At 47.7% G+C, this 14388-nt stretch overlaps 1 protein-coding gene across 1 annotated transcript in view; it reads left to right on the top strand.

The window, feature by feature from the left end:
- Positions 1-14388, top strand: part of BRINP1 (BMP/retinoic acid inducible neural specific 1) — a 196579-nt gene that overhangs the window by 162030 nt on the left and 20161 nt on the right. The window contains exon 7 of the mRNA XM_061426672.1: positions 4305-4527. Coding sequence (XP_061282656.1) covers positions 4305-4527 — 223 coding nt within the window. The remainder of the gene's footprint in view (positions 1-4304; positions 4528-14388) is intronic.

Genomic DNA, 14388 nt, shown 5'->3' with positions numbered 1-14388 from the left:
GAGAAATGCATTTCAGGGGAGGACAGTCACCCGAAGCCATAAAGCAGGTGAGGCCCAAAGTTGGATCTCTGCCTTGCGGAGCTTCTAGTTAATGGGCCATCTAGGCATTGATCAGCTAACTACGCAGGTAATGGTGACATGTTAATCATTGGTGTATGTGGACTGAGGAGCTCCTGTGAGCAGGTCACACGCTGTTGGAGGGTGGTGTGGTCAGGGAGTCAGGAGAGGCCCCCTCCAGGGAGAGTGTCAGCATCTGAGCGTGTGCAGAGCTCAGAGGGTGAGTAGAGGTCGGCCAGCGGAAGGCACCCAGGAGCGACACGGCTGCGATGTGGGATAGGAGGATGGTATAGACAGTAAAAATGAAATGTGTAGAGATGCCATTGCCAAGATGTTTAGGAGGAAAACTTGGCAGGACTTGATGGTAGACTGGCTCCAAGAGTTGGAGGGTCTTCAGGTGAGCTCCAAGGACTTTTAGGTCTTACATTAAGCAGTCTGATGGACGTGGGTACCTTGCACAGAGCTAGAACACCCCGGAAGGTTTAGAAAGAAGACTGTGTACTGAGTTTCAGATGTGAAAAACTTGGGAACCCTTGAGACTTCCAATAGAGATGCTAAGTGGATATCTGGCATTTAATATGTTCTCAGAGATGTGTTAAATAAATGGACATATGTATAGAGCATTTCTATTTTTAACACAACTTTACATTCCTTAAATCTGTTATAAACTACACTGAAATATGTAGTGATATCACTGTGTTCTAGGGGAGGGAGGATGTCAAGCGCCAGTGTCTCCCCAGGGCCACAGAGTAAGTAAGTGACAGCTTTGGCAATGGAACCCCGATTCCAAATCCAGTGCTCACAGCACTGTAACTTATTAATTCTACTTTTCCCACCCAACCCCCCCACCAGGCCTCAGTCTACCCATCTGATAAATGAGAGGACATGTTTTTGTTTTTAATATTTGCATTTATTTAAATCTTTCTCCAAGAAACTCTTTGATCAAACAAAATCGTACCTTGGAGCCACTGTGTACCACAGATAAAAGCTAAGCCGTAGAGTGCTGGGTTTGAAAACCACTGGTTTCCATGAACTCCAAGCCCTGCTCCAGCTCTGGGAGCACAGAAAGCATCCAGGATTCTGTTCTTATGGGGTCACCCAGTGGAGCTGCGATGCCTTAGGAACCTGCACCCATTAGTCCATTTAAAATCCCGGGAATCTATGAAAGAGGAGAGCTTCATGAAGGAAATGTGTTATGATGAGTATTTGGCCTCAAAAAAAAAAAAAAAAAGCATTTGATAAAATGCTCTTGCGAAGAGATTTTACTGGTTGCTAAAAAGCAGAGGTGGGTGTCGGCTGTGTGCACATGTAGTAGGGATGCCTAGCCTAGCATCCTTTCTCCCAAGAAGCGAAGCCGCGTAGGATGGGTGGGCGGGTAGGTGGGGGGAGGAAATGCAGAAAGCGGAGACGCTGCAGAGTAAGCTGAAAAGGCCGCAGAAATGATTGCTGTGTCACAGTTTGTCTCCACAAAAGCACGTTTTCCCCCAGATATCCTGCACTTATCCATTTTGAAATGTTTGTGCCTATGAAGACAAACCCATCCATCCACACGTATATGTGGCTTGTACCTGTGTGTTTTCCTCCTTTCCTTTGCAACCCATAACCTTAATGACTCAGGACCAGGTCATTTGGAGGGATTAATGCCTGGTCAAAGGTCAAAGCCATTGATTCCTTCATGGCTGGAGTGTTAGTGGACAAATAGGACCTAGTTTATACACGTAAATAGGGGTCTGTGCCTCCTTTGGGCTTCTCTGGTGGCTCAGTGGTAAAGAATCCTCCTGCCAATGCAGAAGACTCAGGTTCGATCCCTGGAAAATTGCCTGGAAGAGGAAATGGCTACCCATTCCAGCGTACTTGCCTGGAAAATCCCATGGACAGAGAAGCTTAGAGGGATCTAGTCCATGGGGTCGCAAAAAGTCAGACATGACCTAACGACTAAACCGCAACGCCTCTTTTATTGGGAGTTTTAGTCAAGAAATTAAATCATTTTCACTTAAAAAAAATGTTTTTATTGAAGTATAGTTGATTTACAATGTTGCATTAATTTCAGGTATACAAAGTGAATCAGCTATACATGTACATATATCCCCTTTGTAGATTCTTTTCCACATAGGCCATTACAGAGGACTGAGTAGGGTTCCCCGTGCTGTTTATATTTAGCAGGCTCTTAGCTATCTGTTTTGTGAACAGCTGTGTGGAGGTGTCAGTCCCTGTCTCCCAGTTGGCTGCCACGCCTCTTCTCCCCTGGTAACCATAAGCTTGTTTAGATGTTCCTACCTGACCCGAATTCTGGTTCGTTGAAAGGACTATTATCCCCAAGGTCAACAGAGCCCTTTACAAGATAAGCTGCGTTGAGGGGAGAGCTGGACTGGTTAAAGCATCAGAGTCATCAGGGCCAGTCCCCTGCCTCCAGCCGGCTCACTGAATACATCTGTCTGTGCAGTCATCCTTCCCATCTTACACAACCGTACACTCAGCACTTTCTGGATTTTGAAAACGAGGCAGATGCCGTCCTATGTCACTCTCTGAAGATTTGGATTAGATGCTATTATTGACAGATGGGAAAACTGAGACGTTGAATAACAATTGTATAACAATCATGGTTATACAGCCATCCACAGTTTAAGAATCAGCTTGAACTCCTGCATGTCTGACTGTCTGTAATGAGGTGCTGAGGACTCCTGTTTTTAGCACCTTGATATAAAATATATTAAAAATACATAGTTTTGGCTCCCAGTTCTCTGATCCTGTTTATGTGTTGAGAGTAAGTAAATATGCTAAGAGTACATGATTTGGAGCCATCCAGAGTTCTGATTCTTCTATTTGCTGGCTGTGTGACCTTGGCGAGTTAATTAACACCTCTGTGTCCCAGTTTCTGTAGAAGGAGGGCACTAAAGCAGCCATCTCGTACGTTTGCTATAAAAATCAGTTATGTGTGTTAAGTGTTGAAGACTGAGCTTCATGCTTATTGAAAGCTCTGAAGGCTTTTTTTTAAATGAATGCCTAATATACCTGAAATTTCCTTGTAGCTTGTTTTTTTTTTTTTTTTTTGATTATGTAGCAGGTGGGATCTTAGTTCCCCTGCCAGCATGCGAACTCATGTCCCCTGTGTTGAAGCGTGGAGTCCTAACCACTAGACCGCCAGGGAAGTTCTTTGCGTAGGGCTTATAACATAAAGTGAAAGTATTAAGGTTCAGATATAGATAGATATGATTAATAGATAGATATTCTGACTAGTTAGGCTTTTTCTTTTTCCTGCAAATGGTTAACCCCTTAATTCATTAATATTCCCAATACCTGGGGGTGGGTGAGGGTAAATATTAGATCAGAAAACAACAGCTCATGTTTTAATCCTTCCTCTTGTTACCCGTGGACTGTTCTACCTTCCAAAAATCATTTTCCCACTTGAGGCTTCAGTGTTTCCAAATGTAGAACAAGAAATCTGACCCAGATCATTCCTAAGGCTGTGTCACACTGTGGCTCATGCTGATACACTGAGCACCCCAAACTGAGGCAGAGGCCCTAGAGACCCAAGCGTGTGTCCCCATCTCTTAGGCTGGAGTTTCCCAAACTGTGACTTGAGGAGAGGCGGTCCACACACACAGCTTCCAGTGAGCACGGGACTCACAGACAGGCGGGGATCCGTGTCAGTTCCCCGTCCCTCTGCAGATTACATCACAGAATGTTTTGGTTGCTGCTGATATCCTTCCACACTATCTCTTGCTACTTCCCTAAATTTCAGATTGAGACCAGGCATGAGTTTCGGTCATCCAGCAGGCCACAGTATTTGGCTGGAATTTGTTCATATCGTTTTCATCATATTTATTTTTACAGCCTTATTTCTACAGCTCCCATCCTACCAAATGCATGTTATAGTGATTTTCTTTGTCGATTGGGTGAAAATGTGGTTTAATTACTTCAAAGAAAATATTAAGTAAGATATAAGTACAAGTGATACGTGATCACTGTTATAAAGCTGGCATTCAAATGATAGAAGTTTGGGCAGCCTTGTCTGAAGTAAGGATGCGGGATGCAGCGAAGTACTGGTAAAAGACCCATCGTTGAAAGTGCAGTGGCCTCTTCACTACCTGCCAGGAGCAGAGCAGGCTGGTGCCATGTTTATAGTCCACCAAGGAGTTGGCTTTAGTGCGGGCCTGTTTACTGGTGGGTAGGGCTGAGCATTTGAGGCAGCCTCCAATGGGGAATGTCGTGCTCAGCCCGTCTCCTTCGCCTTTGTCTCTTGCTAGATGAGTTTAAATCATTCATGAAGCGTCTCCCTAGCAACCACTTCCTGACCATCGGGAGCATCCACCAGCACTGGGGCAACGACTGGGACCTGCAGAACCGCTACAAGCTCCTGCAGAGCGCCATGGAGGCCCAGAGGCAGAAGATCCAGCGCACGGCTCGAAAGCTTTTCGGCCTCAGTGTCCGCTGCCGCCACAACCCCAACCACCAGCTGCCCCGAGAGAGGTGAGTGCTGGCCCTCCCACCGCCCCTGCAGGCTCAGAGCCAGAAAAGAGGCGGGCGCAGTGTAGAGGACGCACTTGGAACCCACGGCCTTGCAGGGTCCAGGACCGCGGTTTCTCGGGCTTCTCCCCTACTGGCTCTGGAAGCCCTGGGTTTCTTAGCTTTTCTGGAAAATGCCCTGAACTTTCAGCATATGTGTTGTCTGATCCATCTCACTGAGGAAGGAAATTAACAATAGCCCTGATCACTATGTGACATTATACTGGTTGCTTAAATGTATCATCTAATTTTAAAATTACTTGGCAAAGCTGTTTTTAGCATCCTCATCTTAGTAGTGAAAAAACTAGGTTAGTGAATGAATCAAACAACTTACTGATTGAGGGCCTTTGATTAGGGCCTGGAGTAGAGTGAAGCAAAGGAGGCGCCTACCCTGAGAACTTTAAGGGAGCACTCCCTCCCCAGTCACGCAGAGGCAGGGTCCTCACTGAGAGGGAGTGCCCTCAAATGCCCACCTGCCTTGCTGGCCTCAGCACCGCACCAGCCCTGCTCTCCACATACCAGATATTCTGGTGGATGATGGAGAAGATGGGGGTGAGCAAGACTCACAGGGCTCATGCCCTCCTAGCACCTAGGATCTATCTACTCTCTTGGGAGGATTCAAATTCAGAATTCAAATCCAAGTCTCTCAGACTCTGCTCTCCCAGGGCATTTATGAGCTACATCAGGGGGTTTTCTGTTTTGGTGTCTCCAGGGTTTTCATGCAGGCGTCGTGGGAGAGCAAGAAGGCAGGCTTGGGGGTCTGTCCACCCTGCTCCTGCCAGAGCAACGATGCATTCATTTGTTTCATATTTGGGGGTTCCACGTTCAGCTTTGGTCAGTGAAAATGGGTCCTCCCTCTAAAAGACTGACGCTCGGTCACCTTCACTTAACAGTCTATGCCAGTGTGCATGCGTACATGCTCAGTCGCGTCCGACTCTTTGGATACCAGTCTCTTTGTACACTCTCCCGGGCTCATCTCTCTTCTCCCATTCCCCCCAGCTTAGATCCCTTTGCTTTGCATCTAGCTTGTGATCCTGATTTTACGAAACAAATGGAATTTCAGCCAGCAGCGGCTGACTTGTTGAAGTGCTGCAGAAGGAGGGACTGGGAAAGAGGTCCCTTGTCATCTGTGACAGAGGCCCAAACTGCCACTGTGCGTGAAGATGTGGAGTGGATTCTGTTCAGACCCACCGGGCATCTGTGACCTGCATCAGGCACTGGGGGAGATTCAGAAACGAACACAGTAACAGTGTCATGAAAGAGATCTCCTAGTGGAGGAGTGAGGAGGGGGTTCTGTTGGCCATCAGCAAGTGCTCCCCACGGGTATTAACTTGCTAGAAACACCGTAGCAAAGTGCCATGGACAGAGTGGTTTAAACAGCAGAAGTGCATTTTCTCCCAGTTCTGGTGGCCAGAAGCCTGAGATTGGCGTGCGTGGTTTCTCCCGAGGCTCCTCCCCTTGGCTCATAGCTGGGTGTCTTCGCCCTGTGTCTTCACGGGGTTTTCTCTCTCTGGGTGTCTGTGTCTTAACCCTCCTTTCTTATCAGGACACCAGCCCTGTTGGCTTAGGGCTCATCTCAGTGACTTCATTTTAACTTAATTGCCTCTTTAACGATCTTATCTCCAGAATCGCATTCAGAGATACTGGGGTGAGGACTTGAACGTATGGATTTGCGGTGATATAATTGAGCCTAGACCCAGCAAGAGGTGGCTTTTAACCAGATCCCTAAGTGATGGAATGGTGCATCCCCAGGTGGACCACACTGGCTGCCCATCAGGGCAAAAGAGTAACGTTTAACGATTACCAGACTTTAAACAGATGTAGGTGTCAGTTTTGCTGGTTGTCAATCTAGAGGATGAAGTGGTAAGTCCGGAAGCCCAAAGACGTGGGGAAGACACATGATTAAAGGTGAGCAGAGTGTCCGGGGCACAGGGTGTAGAGCACAGCAGGCACACGGGTTCCAGGGAAGGCTCAGGTCAGCAGGGAGTGTCCAGAGGAGAGAGGACTGGGCAGGCCTTAGAGGGGAGGGAAGAGGGGCAGAATCGGGGGCCTGGATGAGATCACACCCTACCCTTGGCAAGCTCTGTGACCTTGAGCAGGTCGCTTCTCTGCTCTGAGTGTGGATGTCCATATGTATAACGTGCTCTTCTCCCCAAGACGACAGGCATAGACAGCTAGAAGTGTCCTCCCACCAGTGGGACCTGCAAAGAAAGAACTCGCCGTGTTGCCATCTCTCCTCCTGAACCAGAACCTCCCTCCTCCCCACATCTGGAGAGGACCTCTGGGTTCCATGTTGGCAAGTCCCTCGGTTCTGTTCACATGGCGCGTTTTGGACTCTGGATACCGGAGAGCAGGGACACACATGTGTGCACTGTGCCGACTCGTCCGACGCCCTCCCAGGAGAGCTGGGCCTCCTTGCTGGCAGCGGGCCGCTTCCTGCCGTGCGAACCGGAGGCTTTCATGAGCAGGCAGGGCACCTCCCCGCCACGCAGCCGTGTCAGGCAGAGGTGCTGACACTGGGAACCCTGGGCCACCTGAGCCGATCAAGCTGGAATTGGCTAATGAGCCACTTGCTCTGCTGTGATTTGTCTGTGTTCTGGGCTCCACGGGCGCTGAGTCCACAAGCTAATGCTCTCCCTAAAAGGGTGGGTGGCGGTGTTGAGGCGGGGGTGGAATGGGGAGAGGGAAAGAGCACAGACTGGGTCCAAACCCTGACCCCCTTCACTAGCCACAAGGCTTTATAAGTAACTCCCTGCAGCTCATTTGGAACAGCAGGTAATTCCACTAGCCTTCAGGTTAAGTATGAGGATTAAGATTTTAAAATTCAAAATGCCTGTCTCAGTTAATGGAGAGGTGTCACTTAGTACAGGTTCCCCCCACTATCTGAAAGTAGAGTGTTTCCATGAAACCTTTCATAAGCTCAAATGGCATAAAGCAAAGACGCACTTACCTTTATTCAAGAAAGCTAAAATCTTGGGGTTTCTTTTGGTTAGGTCTTTTGTAGGTCTTTATTATTAATAAAAAGTGAAGTGGCATAAAGCAAACTTTCAAAAAGCAGGGGATACCTGTATATGGATTCTAAAGGCCAGACGCGGTTCTGAGCATCTCCTGTGAATTAACTCCCGTTCCCCTCACTGCAATGCTGTGGACTAGGCCCTCTTACTATTTCTGTTCTACAGATAAGGGAACCGAGGCACACACACAGTGTAACACCCAAGGGCAATAAATGTAATTTTATTGTTACTCCAAAGAGGTGTTTGCCTCGAAAATTTAGTGAGAAGTCAAATCTAGATAACTGGAGCTTGGTTTCAAGGCATGTTGGAACCTTAATACTGGACCAGAAGGATTTTGGTTATCAATTGTTGCCAGGAGTATTCTGGTTATCAGCTGCTGCCAAACAAGTCACTCAAGACTTCTTGGTTCAAAGCAACACTTGCTATAAACTCTCAGGATTCTGTGGACTGACTGGGTGCAGCTGGGGCTCCCTCAGGTTGGCTGGGGCTGGGGTCACCAGGGGGCCTGACTGGACTGGACATCCATGATGGCTCACTTCCAGAGGTGGCTGGTGATGCTGGCCCTCCCGTGCCTGCTTCATGCGGCCTGGGCTTCTTGAAACGTGGCAGTCTCCTGAGACCAAAAGGAAATCTTAAGTCTTCTTACAGCTTAGCTTTTGAAGTCAGAGAATATCCCTTCTACCATATTCTCTCGGCCAAAAGCCCATCGGAGATTCAAGGGTGTGGATATTGGGAGGTGTGGGGTGGGGGTGGGGTTGCAGAGGGAATCCTTTTTGGAGATTAAGTACCACAGGATAAATGGAGTACAGTTGGAGCTAGAGGTGGCTATTCTGTATATAGGGCAAATAAGATGAATGATAATAATAATAAAAATCACAAAACAATAACAGACACCTATTAGTATGGATGTGAGAGTTGGACTGTGAAGAAGGCTGAGCGCCAAAGAATTGATGCTTTTGAACTGTGGTGTTGGAGAAGACTCTTGAGAGTCCCTTGGACTGCAAGGAGATCCAACCAGTCCATTCTGAAGGAGATCAGCCCTGGGATTTCTTTGGAAGGACTGATGCTAAAGCTGAAACTCCAGTACTTTGGCCACCTCATGCAAAGAGTTGACTCATTGGAAAAGACTCTGATGCTGGGAGGGATTGGGGGCAGGAGGAGATGGGGACGACAGAGGATGAGATGGCTGGATGGCATCACTGACTTGATGGACATAAGTCTGAGTGAACTCCGGGAGTTGGTGATGGACAGGGAGGCCTGGTGTGCTGCGATTCATGGGGTCGCAAAGAGTCGGACACGACTGAGCGACTGATCTGATCTGATCTGATTGAACATCTATTATAACAAGCAGTACAGCTCACTAAAAACTCTAGAGTCAGATTGCCTGGGTTCGAATCTCAGCTTTATCACCTTCTCGGTTTATAACCATGAGGAAGTTAGCACCACCTTTGAGCCTCAGTTTTCTCTAAAATGAAGCGAACAGCAGTGCCAATACACAGGGCTGTCTTGAGGGTTAAACGCTTGAACCCACTGAAATGTTTAGAACAGGGCCTAACACATGGAAAAACCTTAATACATGTTGTTCGGGCACCAAGTTGTGTCCGACTCTGCAACCCCATGGACTGCAGCACACCAGGCTTCCTTGTCCTTCACTATCTCCCAGAGTTTGCTCAAATTCAAGTCCTTTGAGTCAGTGATACCATCCAACCATCTCGTCCTCTGTCACCCCCTTTTCCTTCTGCCCTCAATCTTTCCCAGCATCAGGGGCTTTTCCAATGAGTTGGCTGTTCGCATCAGGTGGCCTGTTTTTACCAGGCGCTGATTTTTGCATATAAATTGCTTAGCCCACAGTAGCAACCAGTGAGTCTGAGTGTTGATGATAATGATGACATATATTTTTTTTTTCATCTAATCCTCACATAATCTCTATGAAGCTGATGCAATTGGATTTGTTTTGTAGATGAGGAAACTGACGAGGCAGAGATGGAATTGACTTGTCCGAGGTCACGGGGCAGATAAGTGGTAGGATTGGAATGGCCTTGCTGACCCCATGGGTGGGGCTGGTGGTCAGGAGGCTGGTGCAGGCTCCAGGCACTGAACAGAAGCAGGAGAGATGGCTCGGCCTGCTTGGGGTACTTTGGTGTGAGTGTATGATGATGTTAAAGGCAGGGTTGGCTCATCAAGGTCATGGAGATGGTGGTAGACCAGGAATAGAGATTCAGGAAATGGCCCCAGTCCTGGAACCCTGAATCAGCTCTGGAGGCCAGGCAGACAGGGCAGACACATCTCTAAGTAGAGAGGGGAGGTCAGGTTCAGGACAGGTCAGTGCAGCCAGTGTTTCCAGAGAACTCAGCCTGGGTGAGCTCTAAGATAAACAGGACACGCCCCTCCCCCAGGATCAGTGCCAATCCAGTTGAGGGCCACAGGACTAATTCCAGACCACACCTCCAACAGGGAATTCGGCTCCTCACCAAGTACCTGTAGGGTTCCCAGCGTGTATTAGGTGACGTGGTGGGTCCCAGGGATAGTGTGTGAATTTCTTTCCGCCTGTGCAGGACCTCGCCTACAGTCAGACCACAGTACTGCATCTGGGCATGGCTAAGAAAGGCAGGACCCACGCAGAGGTCCCTGTGGATTGTCTCACTACCAGGAGACCCTTATGTTGTGCAGTTAAAAGGGGGAACAGACTGGGAAGTGCGCTTTGAGTTTGGTCACTACTATAGCTAGACTTTTTGAACCTTGGTTTTCTCCTCTGTAAAACAGACATAATCATTTCCTCCTCCTGCTTCTAAGGGCTTTATCTGGCTCACCTGAGATGGTGTGTCTGGCAGCACTTTGTAAAATCTGAGTACTCTGTGAGAGGGGGCTCTGGAAGCAGGGTGAACTTGAAATTAAATTCATCAGGAAGAGAATGGGACTGAGTTTAGGTTCAAGGCAACACTTTCAGGGGGCTTCCCTGATAGCTCCCTTGGTAAAGAACCCACCTGCAATGCTGCTGCTACTGCTGCTAAGTCGCTTCAGTCATGTCCGACTCTATGCGACCCCATAGACGGCAGCCCACCAGGCTCCCCCATCCTTGGGATTCTCTAGGCAAGAACACTGGAGTGGGTTGCCATTTCCTTCTCCAATGTGTGAAAGTGAAGTCACTCAGTCGTGTCCGACTCTTAGTGACCCCATGGACTGCAGCTCACCAGGCTCCTCTGTCTGTGGGATCTTCCAGGCAAGAGTACTGGAGTGGGGTGCCATTGCTTCGGGTTACAACCTGCAATGCAGGAGACCCCAGTTCAATTCCTGGGTCAGGAAGGTCCGCTGGAGAAGGGATAGGCTACCCACTTCAGTATTCTCAGGCTTCCCTTGTGGCTCAGCTGGTAAAGAATCCACCTACAGTGTGGGAGACCTGGGTTCAATCCCTGGGTTGGGAAGATCCCCTGGAGAAGGGAAAAGCTACCCACTCCAGTTTTCTGCCCTGGAGAATTCCATGGACTGTATAATCCATGAGGTTGCAAAGAGTCGGACATGACTGAGCAACTTTCAGTTTCACCACCTTCAGGCATTTCCACTGTCCTGCACACTTCCACCTCATTTAATCATCATGACAACTCACCTGGCAGTGTCAAGTCATCCCATTTTATGAATGGAGAATGTTAAGACGTAGAGATGTTAATTGACTTGCTTCATAATTTCTATGAACAAGTGAGAGGCAGGATCCAAACCCAGACAGAGTCCTTTCGTCTAACATCTGTGCCATTCTGTCTACTCCCGAGACAAGATGATCCCCTGCCTGCACTGCTAACTGCGGAGTGGTGGAAAACACCTCTCATTGCAGAGGAGGGAGGGAAGCAGGGAGGGAGGGAGAATGGAAAAGAGAGGGGGAGGAAGGAAAGAAAGAGGAAGGGAGAGAAAAAAGGAAAGCATAAACTCAACTTGAGCAATGAATTCTGCTGGTTTCTGTGCAACTCCCTAATTACTGACTCCCCGATCTCCCGCCTTATGCCAGACACTGGGAGGCACTTAAAGGTCATTGCTAAGGGGTCTTTGTCTTTTTAGCATGGTTATCTAGCCTCAGGATGTGCTTTTGAAAAGGACACTTGTTTGAACCAGAAGACCTGAGTTCGTATCCTGGCCCGGGCCCTGTGTGAGCCTGTAAGTCCAGCATATATTCAGACTGAGCACACTGAGTGCAAAAAAAAACAGCCTTGCAGGGATGGAGACAGCCTGAATAAAGAACAGTTTATACCTCACCTTTACCCAGAACAGCTCTTTATCCGTTTTCTTTATGGGAATTCTCATTAAAGCTCATTTGGGAAAATAAGGCGATTTTTTATTTTTGCTAAAACAATGTGCAAACAGCTGGGGCTCTCTGAGGCCCTTCCCAACTCCTAGGAGAAATATCACTCCCACGGAATGAGAGAGTAACTGTTCAACTCCAAAATATTGATAGAAGAACAGTAATTGAATCTGTGAGCCCTACTGCTTTCTGATGACGCTAATTGGTCACGTCTCATGAGAAGCCTACAGTTCAAACCAAGATCTTCTTTTGCCTCAAATGACAATAGCCTTTTGGCGGAGTCTCCCCAGATCTACTCAGATCACTTTCCAATCTTTATTCCAGGAGGTAGTCAGAATTGTTACTTAAGAAAATTTGATCTTGTCACATCCCTGCTTAGAACCTGTGGTGACCACTCCCTGCTCTTACGTGCAGACTCTGAAGATGACCTGCGAGTCTGCCATGGTCTGGCCCTGCGGCCTCTTGCTCTGTGTTTCACACTCTTTCCTGGCTCACTCAGCTAAGCCCTGGCTGTGCACCCTCTCCCACCTCAGAGGCTTCACACAGGCTGTTCCCTCTGCCTGAAAGGTGCCTTCTTTCTTCCTGACCTGCAGTGGTAGCTATGCACCCCGCAGATCTCAGCTCAAAAGCCTGTGTTCTGTGCGCTGAAAGCCTGTATTGGGGCCTACCTTAGATGCTTCTCTAGCAGTCTGATTTCCCAAACGAAGCCCCAGGCTCACTTTACCACTATATTTTTTTTATCCATTTATTAACACCTGTCTCTCCTGTAAGGCCGGCAGCTCCACGTATGCATCTGGACCCAGGTTTTTAATCACTTTAGCAGCGTACTTTGGAGAAGGAAATGGCAGCCCACTCTAGTGTTCTTGCCTGGAGAACCCCAGGGATGGAGGAGCCTGGTGGACTGCCGTCTATGGGGTCGCACAGAGTCAGACATGACTGACGCGACTTAGCAGCAGCAGCAGCGTACCTTCCTAGCACAGTAATTGACACACAGGAGCTATTCAAAAAACTGTGCTCAGTGAATAGACAAATTATTTTTTTACTTGGAACAGGGTCCCCAAAACATGTCAACACAGTACTTTGCAGTTGTATCCCACTGCCATATAAATGGGCTTCCCAGGTGGCACTGGTGATAAAGAATCCACCTGCCAATGCAAGAGACACAGGTTTGATCCCTGGGTGGGGAAGATTCCCTGGAGGAGGAAACAGCAGCCCACTCCAGTATTCTTGTCTAGAGAATCCCATGGACAGAGGAACCTGGCGGGCGACACTCCATAGGGTGGCAAAGAGTTGAACATGACTGAAGCGACTTAGCACAGAAGCACGCCATATAAATACATCTACGGATTTTTCACACATTACATTGTATGTGGTTAGATTGTCTTCATCATTCATAAGAAAGAAACTAAGGCCAAAGGGAGTGAAGTGACTTGTCCAAAATCATTCTGGGAATGTGTGAACAAAGCATGATGAAAATTCAGGACCACAGACCGTGACAGTCCAGGCAGGAAAATGGAAACTACAAATGAAGATCAGATCAGATCAGTCACTCAGTCGTGTCCGACTCTTTGTGACCCCATGAATTGCAGCATGCCTGACGATTGTCTTTAATTGACCTGTATCCAAATTTTGCAAGTATCTGTTGTTAAGTCCCTTACTTTGGGAAATTCACCCTAGTGAGAGAAAAAAAAAAGGGGTGGGGGGACAAAAAAAATACTTCCCAGAGTTTGTTAACTTCAGTCAGACGGAGAGAAATTCCTAGCACTGACTAGAGCAGTGCGATCAGGACAGGGTGTCCTGATTTTTGTGGAGGTTACGGTACAGTAAGACAGAGGAGATTCACGAACTTGAACTTGAGGGCAGGCAGTATAATTATTGGCATTTTACAGTGACTGCTGGTCCTTGGTTTATTTTTACTTCTCATACTCACGTGGCCTTGACCCAGCAGTCCGGGCTCTCGCCAAGCACAATGTAATTACGCATTGTTGAGATGAAAATCTCTTGGGGGCATCCACCTCAGGCTTCAGTCCCAGGGCCATAGCTTCTGAGCCCATGTCAGCTTTTAACAAACTTTCTCCTCCATGCAGTGTTTAATTGGTATCTATGGAAAGATTGCAGCTACCGAGATAATCGTTCTCTCTGTTATGGGACCCTCAGTATCCACGCTGATTTTGCTTCTTCTCTCTGAACCTATACTTACTTGCCTCTGGATTTAATCTCATAGACTCCTGCCGGGGGGCAGAGGGATGTGACTTCTTGTCTTTTATTGAGCTGAAGTCAGTGGCAGTCTATTAGACTGACAGTCCCTGCTCTCCCAGTTATTAGATTATGTGACTTCAGAAAATCTCTGAACCTACCTGAGCCCTATGTTTCCTCATCTGTATGATCAAGATGATAAGAAAAGCTGCCCTGTGGAGTTGATGTCTCAGTCAATTTATATGATATATGTGAAAACTCTTCATAAAGAAATACACAGATACGATGTTAATATAATCAAGAGTGCAGTCATAGTAGATGCTAGAT

This window comes from Bos javanicus, chromosome 8 (genome assembly GCF_032452875.1).
Source record: "Bos javanicus breed banteng chromosome 8, ARS-OSU_banteng_1.0, whole genome shotgun sequence".
Classification (NCBI taxonomy): Eukaryota; Metazoa; Chordata; class Mammalia; order Artiodactyla; family Bovidae; genus Bos; species Bos javanicus.
Note: the sequence above shows the minus strand (reverse complement) of the source record. Positions and strands in the feature narration are given on the sequence as shown.